The sequence below is a fragment of the Coregonus clupeaformis genome, chromosome 15, assembly GCF_020615455.1.
Source record: "Coregonus clupeaformis isolate EN_2021a chromosome 15, ASM2061545v1, whole genome shotgun sequence".
In the NCBI taxonomy this organism is placed as follows: domain Eukaryota; kingdom Metazoa; phylum Chordata; class Actinopteri; order Salmoniformes; family Salmonidae; genus Coregonus; species Coregonus clupeaformis.
The window spans coordinates 39,017,340-39,031,439 of NC_059206.1; the positions used below are offsets into that span (position 1 = coordinate 39,017,340).

The 14,100-nt window shown below is 41.6% G+C and overlaps 1 protein-coding gene across 1 annotated transcript; it reads left to right on the top strand.

Moving 5' to 3' along the window:
• The first annotated feature begins 645 nt into the window (after positions 1–645).
• Positions 646–11,600, top strand: LOC121582468 (DDRGK domain-containing protein 1). The gene is made up of 9 exons (XM_041898272.2): positions 646–857; positions 1,221–1,376; positions 1,463–1,599; positions 2,112–2,213; positions 2,334–2,456; positions 4,871–4,909; positions 10,722–10,778; positions 10,978–11,026; positions 11,149–11,600. Exons 1-9 carry the CDS (start codon positions 770–772, stop codon positions 11,307–11,309), a joined length of 912 nt encoding a protein of 303 aa, XP_041754206.1. The 5' UTR covers positions 646–769; the 3' UTR covers positions 11,310–11,600.
• The last annotated feature ends 2,500 nt before the right edge of the window (positions 11,601–14,100 follow it).

The following is a 14,100-nucleotide window of genomic DNA, read 5'->3' on the forward strand; positions in this document are numbered from 1 at the left end:
AAAGAAATGGTATTGAAATTCAGTTCTGTTGGATTCCGGCTCATACAGGAGTTTATGGAAATTATATAGTAGATATATTAGCAAAAAAAGCAGTGAAAAATAATATTGTGGATAGACAGGTGCAGTTGGGTAGAGGGGAAATTAAAACATTGATTCTGAAAAATGGGTTAGATTGCTGGCAGAGACAATTGGGTGAAAGTAGTGAGGGCAGAAATGTTTATAGTACAAGGAAATCTGTACGGGAGATAGTGTCATATAATGGGAATAGAAGGGAGGAAGTTATGTTGTGTCGGATGAGATTTGGACATAAAAGATTGAATTGGGCTTTGAAATTGATAGGGAAACATGGTACTGGAATGTGTAATGGCTGAATTGTAGAGGAAACGGTTGAACATGTATTATTATTTTGTGAAATGTATGATGTAGAAAGAGAGAGGTTGTTTGACAGGGTCAGAGAGGTTGGACTGGAATGGGGGTGGGGGTGATGGGAGTAGAGAGGTTTGTAGGGAAATATGTTATTTTCTTCGAAATTCTGGGTTAGTTAAGTGAATATAGTATTATTAGTAGGTCGTGACCGGCCTCACACTCCAGTACAGTGGATGGCGGTGTAAGCACCTGTCAGTTGGTTGCGATTCGCTAATAGAAACTTGAAGAAGAAGATCACGTGACAGGGGTCTATGAAGAACACCAGAACATACGTGTCTGTTATGGTGGAGAATAGTTTGAAATGTGAAATTCATAGAATCTAAAACAGCATTTTAAATTTGCGATGGATATCGTGGTGTATTTGATTGCTGCAGCAATCCTTATTGTGTTGATCGTTTTTGCTGTGAAGGTACGAGGAAAGACAGAGGAAGGTAAGGAGTTAACGGTAGCTACCGAGCATTTGGCTAACGACACCAATACTTAAACAGCTAACGTTAGCAATACAGTTGCTATTCGTGTTTAACACTGGCTATTTATAGCGTGCTACTAAGTTAAAAGTAGAGGTTGTTTGGGTGTTTACTTTTTTCCCTTTCATTTACTCGTTATGACCTGTCAGTTCTCAATGTAGCTAGCTCAATGTAGCTAACCCCCCCCCGCAACCGCTCACTCCCTCCATTAACTCTTCCCCTTGTCTCCAGCTCGTTACCTCTCTCACAGCATATGTGTACTCGTTTTTGGGCTAAATTGACCCAATAATCTGGAATTCATAATTGTCCCGCCCTCTCTCTCTCCAGCTGACCGTGAACAGAGGCAGGATGTGTTGCCTCGGGTGGCAGCTCCTCGCCCTCAGGTGGCCGAGGAGCGTGGGGTGGGCATGCCCCGTCGCCGTAGAAATCTCAACAGCAGGGTGATGGCCCAGAGGCGAGCCCAGAGGGACGCATCCGACAACGGTAACACACCTGACACACACACACGAGTATCACATGCGTTTCTACTGTGAAAATAAAGTTTCACAAATGTGTTAATGCTCCTTCAGAGGACAGCCCTGTAGAGGAAGTGGCTATGGAGGAACAGGAAGAAGAGGAGGAACAGCAGTTCCAGGCCACAGGGAAGTTGGGAGCCAAGAAGCAGAGGAAACTGGAGGAGAAACAGGCCAAACGGGCTCAGAGAGAGGTATTACCACTCTGGAACAGCTGGAGAACAGTTCTCTATTGGAGATTGTCCATAATATGTCATCAGTAGCATGTCAATCAATAGTAGGGCCGGGACGATACCAGTATCACAATACTTGTTAGTATCGTGGCAAGGAAACAAAACATGAAGCAGATTTAACTTTTTTAGGAAAACAGCCCTAATGTTGGAAACAAACATCATTATGTTGTCATCTAGAGTCACATTTATTTTCCAAGCTATAGCACACAATATTTTACATACAGCAGGTTTTTAAAGGACCAAAGTGTTTGGCCTGCTTCGTGTTTTCATTTTTGCCATGGAAAAAATATTGCGTCACAGCCCTAGTCAATTGTCTAAAATGGCTTTCTCCCCTCAGCTGCACTGCTGTGATAGAACAGGGCAGGTGAAGGGCATCCACCATATTGCTTTGACTCACCCTGCGTTTTCATATCATTTTGTTTGATGTTTGCAAGTGTTCTTCTGGCGACTGGGTTTGATGCTGTGTTCCTCAGGCTGAGCTGGCAGAGAGAGAGGAAAGGAAGAAAATGCAGGAGCTCAGAGAGCAGGAGAGAAGCAAGGAGGATGAGAAGGAGAGACAACAGGAGCAGAAAGAGGTAATAAACACACATACACTCACTGTCTCACTCTTGAACACAGATGCAGGTAGACACATCACTTCCTATTCCCACTTTTGCACTCATTCCTTCTTTCTCCTATTATTATTTTCCTTTTAGGAGGAAGAGGAGCGGCGGGCCAAAGAGGAGCAGGAGAAGAAGGAGGAAGAGGAGTACCTAAGGCTCAAAGAGTCCTTCGTCGTCGAGGAGCAGGGTGAAGCTGATGATGTCACAGAGGAAGAGGTAGTTTACTAGTGTATTCACATAGTCCAGTCACAGGTTTAAGTGCCTGTCGACATTAACCCCCCTTTTGTAGGCCCGCGGATCGATTTCCAAAGACAATTTTTTTTATATAAATTTATATACACACACACACACACACACACACACACACACACACTTCCGGTCAAAAGTTTTAGAACACCTACTCATTCAAGGGTTTTTCTTTTCTTTTTACAATTTTCTACATTGTAGAATAATAGTGAAGACATCAAATCTATGAAATAACACATGGAATCATGTAGTAACCAGAAAAGTGTTAAACAAATCAAAATATATTTTATATTTGAGATTTTTCAAATAGCCACCCTTTGCCTTGATGACAGCTTTGCACATTCTTGGCATTCTCTCAACCAGCTTCATGAGGTAGTCACCTGGAATGCATTTCAATTAACAGGTGTGCCTTGTTAATTTGTGGTATTTCTTTCCTTCTTAATGCATTTGAGCCAATCAGTTGTGTTGTGACAAGGTAGGGTTGGTATACAGAAGATAGCCCTATTTGGTAAAAGACCAAGTCCATATTATGGCAAGAACAGCTCAAATAAGCAAAGAGAAACTACAGTCCATCATTACTTTAAGACATGAAGGTCAGTCAATACGGAACATTTCAAGAACTTTGAAAGTTTCTTCAAGTGCAGTTGCAAAAAACATCATGCGCTATGATGAAACTGGCTCTCATGGGAAAGGAAGACCCAGAGTTACCTCTGCTGCAGAGGATAAGTTCATTTGCGTTACTAGCTTCAGAAATTGCAGCCCAAATAAATGCTTCACAGAGTTCAAGTAACAGACACATCTCAACATCAACTGTTCAGAGGAGACTGTGTAAATCAGGCCTTCGTGGTCGAAACACAAGCAGTGGAAATCTGGCCTTTGGTCTGGAGTCCAAATTGAAGATTTTTGGTTACAACCGCTGTGTCTTTGTGAGACGCGGAGTGGGTGAGCGGATGAGCTCCACATGTGTAGTTCCCACCGTAAAGCATGGAGGAGGTGGTCCTCTGTAGCTCAGCTGGTAGAGCACGGCGCTTGTAACGCAAAGGTAGTGGGTTCGATCCCCGGGACCACCCATACACAAAAATGTATGCACGCATGACTAAGTCGCTTTGGATAAAAGCGTCTGCTAAATGGCATATTATATTATATTATTATTATTATGATGTGGGGGTGCTTTGCTGGTGACACTATCTATGATTTAACCAGCATGGCTACCACAGCATTCTGCACCGATACGCCATCCCATCTGGTTTGGGACTATCCTTTGTTTTTCAACAGGACAATGACCCAACACACCTCCAGGCTGTGTAAGGGTTATTTGACTTAGAAGGAGAGTGATGGAGTGCTGCATCAGATGACCTGGCCTCCACAATCCCCCGACCTCAGCCAAATTGAGATGGTTTAGGATGAGTCGGACCGCAGAGTGAAGTAAAAGCAGCCAACAAGTGCTCAGCATATGTGGGAACTCTTTCAAGACTGTGGAAAAGCATTCCAGGTGAAGCTGGTTGAGAGAATGCCAAGAGTGTGCAAAGCTGTCATCAAGGCAAAGGGTGGCTTTTTGAAGAATCTCAAATATAAAATATATTTTGATTTGTTTAACACTTTTTTTGGTTACTACATGGTTCCATATGTGTTATTTCATAGTTTTGATGTCTTCACTACTACTCTACAATGTAGAAAATAGTAAAAATTTTGAAAAACCCTTGAATGAGAAGGTGTGTCCAAACCTTTGAACGGTACTATATATATATATATATATATATATATATATATATGTGTGTGTGTGTGTATATATAGATAGATATTACACATACATATCTATCTATCTAGAACAGGATTATCTATTTTGGATGCAATTTCAATGGAGTTGATGGAGAGAGAGAGACTGCTAGAGAGTGCTCACGTGTGCACTGATTTTAAAGCAACGATATTCGACTGATAGGCTGTTTTAAAACTCTGCAATAAAAAAAAAAATATATATATATATATTTATAATAAAAAAACAAGGTCACCCCCGAAAGCCAGATGGAGATGGGTAAATTAGACGCGCATTTGGTCGTTATATTACTGTAGCATAGGCTATGCTGCAGCAAATGCAGGCCTACCCGTCACAACTGAGATGGACTGTCTCTCCCCACCCTGAGCGTTGATTCATCATGCAGAGGCCGTAGAGAAGCCACATTTAGACATCCCATGTAATTTAACAGTTCCATTTCACGCTATGCTTTTCATATAAATCATTTATTATTATTTACCGGTTTCTCGCAGTTATTTATACCGGATAAAGGGAGTGGTTTTGGGTGGTAAATCCCGGTAAATCTCGTTAACCGTGTTCCTGGCATCAAATCCCTATTTTATGTAAATATCTCTGTGTTCTTTTCTTATAGTCACGCAACCTTCTACAAGAGTTCATCCAGTACATCAAGGTATGAGCTGGAACCTAACCAGAACCATATGCACTGTGTACAAAACATTAGGAACACCTTCCTAAAATTGAGTTGCACCCCCTTTTGCCCTCAGAACAGCCTCAATTCATTGGGGCATGGACTCTACAAGGTGTCAAGCGTTTCACAGGGATGCTGGCCCATGTAGACACCAATGCTTCCCACCTTGTCAAGTTGGCTGGATGTCCTTTAGATGGTGGACCATTCTTGATACATACGGGAAACTGTTGAGCGTGAAAAACCCAGCAGCGTTGCAGTTCTTGACACACTCAAACCGGTGCGCCTAGCACCTACTACCATACCCTGTTCAAAGGCATATTTTGTCTTGCCCGTTCACCCTCTTAATGGCACACATACACAATCCATGTCTCAATTGTCTCCAGGCTTTAAAATCCTTCTGTCTCCTCCCTTCATCTACACTGACTGAAGTGTATTTAACAAGTGACATCAATAAGGGATCATAGCTTTCACCTGGTCAGTCTGTCATGGAAACAGCAAAAAATGTCATGGAAAGTGTTTCTAATGTTTTGTACACTGTATATACTGTAGTGTACACTCAACACCTATAGGTCGTTATCAATAAAACGTCACAATACGGTGCACAGCGTTCGAGTTGGCTGCTGAGGGACAAGGAGACCCCCAGCTCCACTGAAACCTTTGACAACTACGTGCCGTTTTCAAGGGAATGTTAAATAAATGTTAACTATTTGGTTTTAATATCATCACCTCTTGAAGAGAATAGTCAGAACTACAGAGTTCTGACTATTCCACATTTCGCTCTATCTTCAGAGTTATAGGCTATAGCAAGTAACTGCATGCTTTTCATTATCAGTAAACCTCAATTTATCATGTAATTTCAGATGCGTGAGGATAGCCTAACCATTTGGCATGTAGCTAGCTAGCTAGCTTGCTAGCTAATCAAACAACGTGTCATTTAGCTTGCTTCTTTAGAGATTAGAAAGGAGCTTGACATCAGCAAGTCCTTGTCCTGGTAAAGTTGCCAGTTGGACTTTTGTCATCACCACTAGATGGCAAGCAAATCAAACAATATTTGGATAAAGCCATCTACTTTATCCCCTGAAAGTTAGCTTGGTAACTAACCATATTGATGTGATCTGTTATTAGCTAGCTATACAATTTGACATGGTCCATCAATCAATGTAGCCTATCATGTCTGTCAGCAGCAATGGTGATTAAACACTCTTAAAAACAATGTTAAAGGGAATAGTGTTAACTTCACTAGGTAGGCCTACGTTGGTTGGAGAAAAAAGTACATTAGGTCTACTTACCACTACAGTGCCTTCAGAAAGTAGTCATACCCCTTGACTTATTCCACATTTTGTTCTTACAGCCTGAATTCAAAATATATTTTCTTCCTCACCCATGTACACACAATATCCCATAATGACAAAGTGAAAACATGTTTTTAGAAATGTTTGCAGATTTATTGAAAATGAAATACAGATATCTAATTTACATAAGTATTCACACCCCTTTGCTATGACACTCCAAGTTGAGCTCAGGTGCATCCAATTTCCTTTGATCATCCTTGAGATGTCACTACAACTTGATTGGAGTCCACCTGTGGCCAATTCAATTGTTTGGACATGATTTAGAAAGAAACGCACCTGTCTATATAAGGTCCTACAGTTGACAGTGCATGTCAGAGCAGAAACTGTCCGTAGATCTCAGAGAATTGTAATGCGGCATATATCTGGGGAAGGGTATAAAACTATTTCTAGAGTGTTGAAAGTTTCCAAGAGCACATTGGTCTAAATCGTTGGAAAATTTACAAAATATGGAAATACCCAGACTCTGCCTAGAGCTGGCCGTCCGACCAAACTGAGCAACTTGGCAAGAAGGACCTTGGTCAGGGAGGTGGCCAAGAAACAACTGACCACTCTGACTGAACTGTGGAGTTCCTTGGCTGAGATGGGAGAACCTGCCAGAAGGACAACAGTCTCTATAGCACTTCAGCAATCTGGGCATTATGGGAGAGTGGCCCGACGGAAGCCACTCCTGAGAAAAAAAGCACATGAACGCAATCCTGGAGTTTGCAAAAAGGCATGGGAAAGCCTCAGAGAGCATAAGGCAAAGGATTATGTGGTCTGATAAGGCAAATTGAACTCTTTGGCCTAAATGCAAAGCGCTATGTGTGGAGAATAACAGGCACAGCTCAACCACCCGTCTAACACCATCCCTACCATTAAGCATGGTGGTGGCAGCATCATGCTATGGGCTGCTTTTCAGCAGCAGGGACTGGGAGACTGGTAAGGATAGAGGGAACAATGAATGGAGCCAAATACAGGAAAATCCTTAGTGAGAACCTGCTTCAGCGTGCAAACGATCTTAGATTGGGGCGAAGATTTCCGTTCCAACAGGACAATGACCCCAAGCATACAAATCAAATCAAATTGTATTTGTCACATACACGTGTTTAGCAGATGTTATAGCGGGTGTAGCGAAATGCTTGTGCTTCTAGCCCCGACAGTGCAGTAATATCTAACAATTTCACAACATATACCCAATACACACAAAACTAGTAAGGAATGGGATTTAAGAATATATACATACAAGCAATGACAGAGCGGCATGGACTAAGATACAGAATAATATTATAGAATAGAATGCAGTATATACATATGAGATGAGTAGTGCAAGATATGTAAACATTATTAAAGTGACTAGTGTTCCATTTCTTAAAGTGGCCAGTGATTTCAATAGGCAGCAGCAGCCTCTAATGTGCTAGTGATGGCTATTTAACAGTCTGATGGCCTTGAGATAGAAGCTGTTTTTCATTCTCTCGGTCCCAGCTTTGATGCACCTGTACTGACCTCGCCTTCTGGATGATAGCGGGGTGAACAGGCAGTGGCTTGGGTGGTTGATGTCCTTGATGATCTTTTTGGCCTTCCTGTGACATCGGGTGCTGTATGTGTCTTGGAGGGCGGGTAGTTTGCCCCCGGTAATGCGTTCGGCAGACCGCACCACCCTCTGGAGAGCCCTGCGGTTGTGGGCGGTGCAGTTGCCGTACCAGGCGGTGATACAGCCCGACAGGATGCTCTCAATTGTCAACTGTAAAAGTTTGTGAGGGTTTTAGGTGATAAGCCAAATTTCTTCAGCCTCCTGAGTTTGAAGAGGCTCTGTTGCGCCTTCTTCACCACACTGTCTGCGTGGGTGGACCATTTCAGTTTGTCAGTGATGTGTACGCCAAGGAACTTGAAGCTTTCCACCTTCTCCACTGCGGTCCCATCGATGTGGATAGGGGGGTGCACCCTCTGCTGTTTCCTGAAGTTCATGATAATCTCCTTTGTTTTGTTGATGTTGAGTGAGAGGTTATTTTCCTGCCACCACACTCCCAGAGCCCTCACCTCCTCCCTGTAGGCGGTCTCGTCATTGTTGGTAATCAAGCCTACTACTGTTGTGTCGTCTGCAAACTTGATGATTGAGTTGGAGGCGTGCTTGGCCACGCAGTCATGGGTGAACAGGGAGTACAGGAGGGGCCTGAGCACGCACCCTTGTGGGGCCCCAGTGTTGAGGATCAGCGAAGTGGATATGTTGTTTCCTACCTTCACCACCTGGGGGCGGCCCGTCAGGAAGTCCAGGACCCAGTTGCACAGGGCGGGGTTCAGACCCAGGGCCTCGAGTTTAATGATGAGCTTGGAGGGTACTATGGTGTCTGTTGATAGAACTTCGGCAGCCTAGTCCTCAAATTTGCTTTGTTAAAATCCCCGGCTACAATAAATGCAGTCTCAGGATATGTGGTTTCCAGTTTGCATAAGGTACAGTGAAGTTCTTTTGAGGGCCGTCGTGGTATCGGCTTGAGGGGGGATATACTCGGCCGTGACTATAACCGAAAAAAATTATCTTATAATACGCTCAGCATTTGATTGTGAGATATTCTAGGTCGGGTGAACAGAAGGACTCGAGTTCCTCTATGTTACTACAATTACACCACGAGTCGTTATTCATGAAACACACACCTCCGCCCTTCTGCTTCCCGGAGAGATATTTATTCCTGTCTGCGCGATGAACTGAGAACCCATCTGGCTGGACCGATTTCGACAGAATATCCCAATAGAGCCATGTTCCCGTGAAACAGAGTATGTTACAGTCCTTGATGTCTCTCTGGAAAGAAATCCTTGCCCGTAGTTCGTCGACTTTGTTAACCAAATATTGAACATTAGCGAGTAGAATACTTGGAAGTGGTGGGTGGTGTGCGCGCCTCCTAAGTCGGACCAGCAGGCCGCTCCGAGTGCCTCTCCTCCGCCGGCGATGTTTTGGGTCAGCCGCTGGAATCAGTTCAGTTGCCCTGGGGAGAGCAAACAAAGGATCTGCTTCGGGAAAGTCATATTCCTAGTCGTAATGCTGGTGAGTTACTGCCGCTCTGTTTTTCCCGGATGTATGTAATGATGCAAAACACTTTCTGAGCTAATAATGTAAAAAATAATACATAAAAAAATAAAATACTGCAAAGTTTCCTAAGAGCTAGTCGTGAGGCCGCCGGAATGGCTTCAGAACAAGAATGTGAAAAGTCCTTGAGTGGCCCAGCCAAAGCCCAGACTTGAATCCCAGTTAAAATCTGTGAAAAGACTTGAAGATTGCTATTCACCACCGCTCCCCATGTAACTTGACATAGCTTGAGAAAATCCCCAAATGCAGATGTGCAAAGCTGATACAGGCGTACCAAAGACTACTCAAAGCTGTAATCGCCGCCAAAGGTGCTTCTACAAAGTATTGACTGAGGGATTTGAATTCTTATGTAAATGAGATATTTCTGTATTGAATTTTCTATAAATTTGCTAAGATTTCAAAAAACATGTTTTCACTTTGTCATTACAGGGTATTGTGTGTAGATGGGTGAGGAGGAAAAAATATTTTGAATCCATTTTGAATTCCGTCTGTAACACAACAAAATGTGGAATAAGTCAAGGGGTATGAATACTTTCTGAAGGCACTGTATGTTTAGCTAACTGTACAAAGTTTCTACCTGTAGCTTGCAAGTAATTGTTTTATTTTATTGAACCTTTTATTTAACTAGGCAAGTCAATTAAGAACAAATTCTTATTTACAATGACGGCCTACCAAGAGGCAAAAGGCCTCCTGCGGGGACTGGGATTAAAAATAAAATTGTAGGACCAAACACACATCATGACAAGAGACACCACAACACTACATAAAGTGAGACCTAAGACAACAACACAGCATGGCAGCAACACATGACAACACAGCATGGTAGCAACACAATATGAGTAAACATTATCAGCTAACAGTACATTGGCAAATATGCCCTTCTTGACAGGCAGAGCCCACAAAGGATGGGAGATTAATCTAAACCACTCACACTTATCAGATATAGTTAACTTCACTTTTATTTTAGATCACTCAAATGTCCAATTAACGGTGGCCAATATTGAGATATTGTGAGGCTATCATCACTTATCTGAAATCACATGATCAATTGATGTTTACTGATGATGAAAAGCATGCAGTTAGGCTGCTTGCTGTATAATTCTGATAAAAGAGCTAAATGTGTGCAATTGTTTTGCATGGAATAATCGGAAATGTGTAGTTCTGACTATGCTGTTCAAGACGTGGTGACGATATTACAACCAAATACTTAACATTTATTTAACAATCCCTTGAAAAAGGCACTCAGTTGTCAATGGTTTTAGCAGAGAAGGGGGTCTCCTAGCCCCCCAGCAGGCAAATCGAACGCTCTGCACCATATTGTGACGTTCTATTGTTAACAACCTATAGGCTTTTTACCCTCTATTCCTCTGGTTCTCTCTCACAGGACTCCAAGGTAGTACTGCTGGAAGACCTGGCGTCACACTTTGGAATGCGCACACAGGTGAGTGGCGGGTGATGGCTGGAAAATGGTCAAAGGGTGCCATAGACTATGATTCCTGCACTCAATGGTCTGTTCTCTTTATAAAATATGCGTGTCAGATTGTGTTGAATCTCCACAAGGTTCAAGTGTATATTAGTGTGTTTTGTGGTGGTTGAGAGAAGGGAGATGATTGGTCATCATAACTAATCTTTGCTCACAGGATGCAATTGCGAGACTGCAGGACCTCTTAGCTGATGGTGAACTCACAGGTAAGTGAATGATCGTGTGTGTGTGTGCCAAAATTAACATACTTTCTCAGAGTAAATGAGTACAGTCAGGCAGTCTTGCTTCTCTGCCGTCTGACCATCTTTATTCTTGTTATTTTCTCCAGGAGTGATCGACGACAGAGGGAAGTTTATCTCCATCACGCCAGAAGAGTTGAACGCCGTGGCTCAGTTCATCAAACAGAGAGGGAGGGTCTCTATCAGCGAGCTGGCCCAGGCCAGTAACTCACTCATCAACCTCACGCCCGAGATACGAAACATCGCCTAATGGGGAATACACAGACACGCACAACACACATGTGGACAGATTTTGCAGATTTTGCCAAAACTAGAAACTCCCTCATCAATCTACAGTAAAAACTGAAATATCCAATGCTGCCAGATTTGTGATGCCAAACTTGGATAAGCAATGAAGCATTAAACAAACACATTAGGCAACACTCATACTGGTACAGACTCAGAATTATAATTTCATACACTGGATTATTGGATTATCTTGGTTTTTGTCAACATACTCAGTATACGGACTGTATATGAATAAAGTTGACATTTGAATTGGTTTTTGATGTTGCCTCTTTTTCTGTCTTTCCAGCTCATATATATTTGTATCTTAAACTCGGCCATACAATCACAACCCACAGTTATATTCCTTGAGTATACCCCACATATTGTTGCACATCATTGCATCCTTAGAGCAGATTTATGTACCAGATTTTATAGCACATTGTTGATTCCTTGGTGGGATTCATGTGAACCTGTCAGATGGGTAAATCATTTTACAGTATGCAAAAATCTTAATTTATGCTTTGTTGGATTAGCTAGTTAATTACATAAATGTCCCTGACTTTTTAAAACCTCTTAAGGATCGGACCCTTTTTTTAAATTTTTGCCTAAAATGACATACCCAAATCTAACTGCCTGTAGCTCAGGACCTGAAGCAAGGATATGCATATTCTTGATACTATTTGAAAGGAAACACTTTGAAGTTTGTGGAAATGTGAAATGAATGTAGGATAATATAACACATTAGATCTGGTAAAAAAAACATGTGTTTTCTATTCTTTTTTTTGTTCCATCTTTGAAAGAGAAAGGCCATGATATAATATTGCAGTTTAAGTGCAATTTAGATTTTGGCCACTAGATGGCAACACTGTGTGTGAAAAGTTTCAGATTGATCCAGTGAAGCGTTGCAATGCTGGACTATTTTGTATCAAGTCTGCCCAAATGTGCCAAATTGGTCAACTGATACATTTTCAAGTACATAACTATAGAGAACATACAAAAATGATATGGTAATACAAAATGTAAGTTTACACACTCCCAGGAATGTCATACATGATGGATCATTAGCTTATACACTAACTTTCACACATCTAGATGGCCGGGCAGTGTGGAGCCAGAGACAGCAGGGGTTCAAACTGTAGAACCCAGTTCATACATTTGAATATAAAATTTGATTTTATCAAACAAAACTATGCTACATTTTATATCTGGGACCCTTAGGATGACAAATCAGAGCAAGATTACTGAATGTAAATACATTATTTACCTTCAGAGGTGAATTTATCAAACCAGTTGCCATGATACGTTTTTTGTTGTTGTGCACTCTCAAACAATGGCATGGTATTTTTTCACTGTAATAGCTACTGTACATTGGACTGTCCAGTTCGATTAACAAGAATGTAAGCTTTCTGCCCATATAAGACATGTCTATTTCCTGGAAAGTTTGCTGTTACTTACAGCAGTCATGCTAATCACATTAGCGCACGTTAGCTCAACCGTCCCTTATACGGGACACCGATCCCCTATAGGTTAATTGTTTGCACACCGTTGCACTCGGGTCGTCACTAGTTACCACAGCCACAAAGTCATAAACCATTTAATCAATTTATTTCATAAATTCTTTTACACCTAACCTTGACCACACTGTTAACTTTATGCTAAACCATAATCTTAAAATAAGACCAAAAGGCACATTTTTGTTTGCAGGAATTTTTACGATATAGTCTTTGTGGCTGTGGTTACTAGTGACAACCTTACACTCGTGTTTGTAATTTCCGGTCATCCCGGAAGACTGTCTACAGCCAGCGTCAGCTAAATGAAAGTTAGATAATCCCGTGCTTCGAATTGGATTTAGATTATGTTGGCTCAGGAAAAAACATATCTTTAGCCACAAATAGATTGTATGTTCGTGGATTTCCTTGTTTTCGTAGTTCTGGTAAGTAACGTTAGCCAGTTGCTAGCCTAGCTAGTTCCGAATGAACAAGCCTGTGCAGAGTTGTTATTATTGTGCGCGTGCATCTGAAATAGCAAGCGCATGCTAGCCAACTATAGCTACTTAATTGACAACTGATTCTCTTGAGTTAATTCAGGGCACGAGAGACGTTGTAAATGTGAAATATCGCAATGCCTGACTATACACCCATATACAGTGCCTTCAGGATGTATTCATACCCCTTGACTTATTCCACATTTTGTTGTGTTACAGCCTGAATATATTTTTTAATTAAATATGTTTTTCCTCACCTATATGCACACAATATCCCATAATGGCAAAGTGAAAACAACATGTTTTTAGAATTTTTAAAAAAATGTATTGAAAATGAAATACAGAAATATTTCATTTACATAAGTATTCACACCCCTGAGTCAATACTTTGTAGAAGCACGTTTGGCAGAAATTACAGCTGTGAGTCTTCATAGGTAAGTCTTCAGAGTTTTCCACACCTGGATTGTGCTTAATTTGTCCATTATTCTTTTCTAAATTCTTCAAGCGCTGTCAAATTGGTTGTTGATCATTGCTAGACAACCATTTTCTGGTCTTGCCATAGGTGTTCAAGTAGATTTAAGTCAAAACTGTAACTCGGCCACTCGGGAACATTCACTATCTTCTTGGTAAGCAACTCCAGTGTAGATTTGGCCTTGTGTTTTAGGTTATTGTCCTGCTGAAAAGTGAAGTAATCTCCCATTGTCTGGTGGAAAGCTGACTTAACCAGGTTTTCCTCTAGGATGTTTGTTGCCTGTGCTTCACTCCATTCCGATGTCTTTTTTTAACCGAA

What these genes read in the sequence shown, in the direction of transcription:
- LOC121582468 (XM_041898272.2), top strand. Translation starts at nt 770, where the DNA reads ATGGATATCGTGGTGTATTTGATTGCTGCAGCAATCCTTATTGTGTTG. An exon ending in GAGGGACGCATCCGACAACG is followed by an intron (nt 1,377 to 1,462) that starts GTAACACACCTG and finishes ATGCTCCTTCAG; the next exon opens with AGGACAGCCCTGTAGAGGAA. An exon ending in ATGATGTCACAGAGGAAGAG is followed by an intron (nt 2,457 to 4,870) that starts GTAGTTTACTAG and finishes CTTTTCTTATAG; the next exon opens with TCACGCAACCTTCTACAAGA.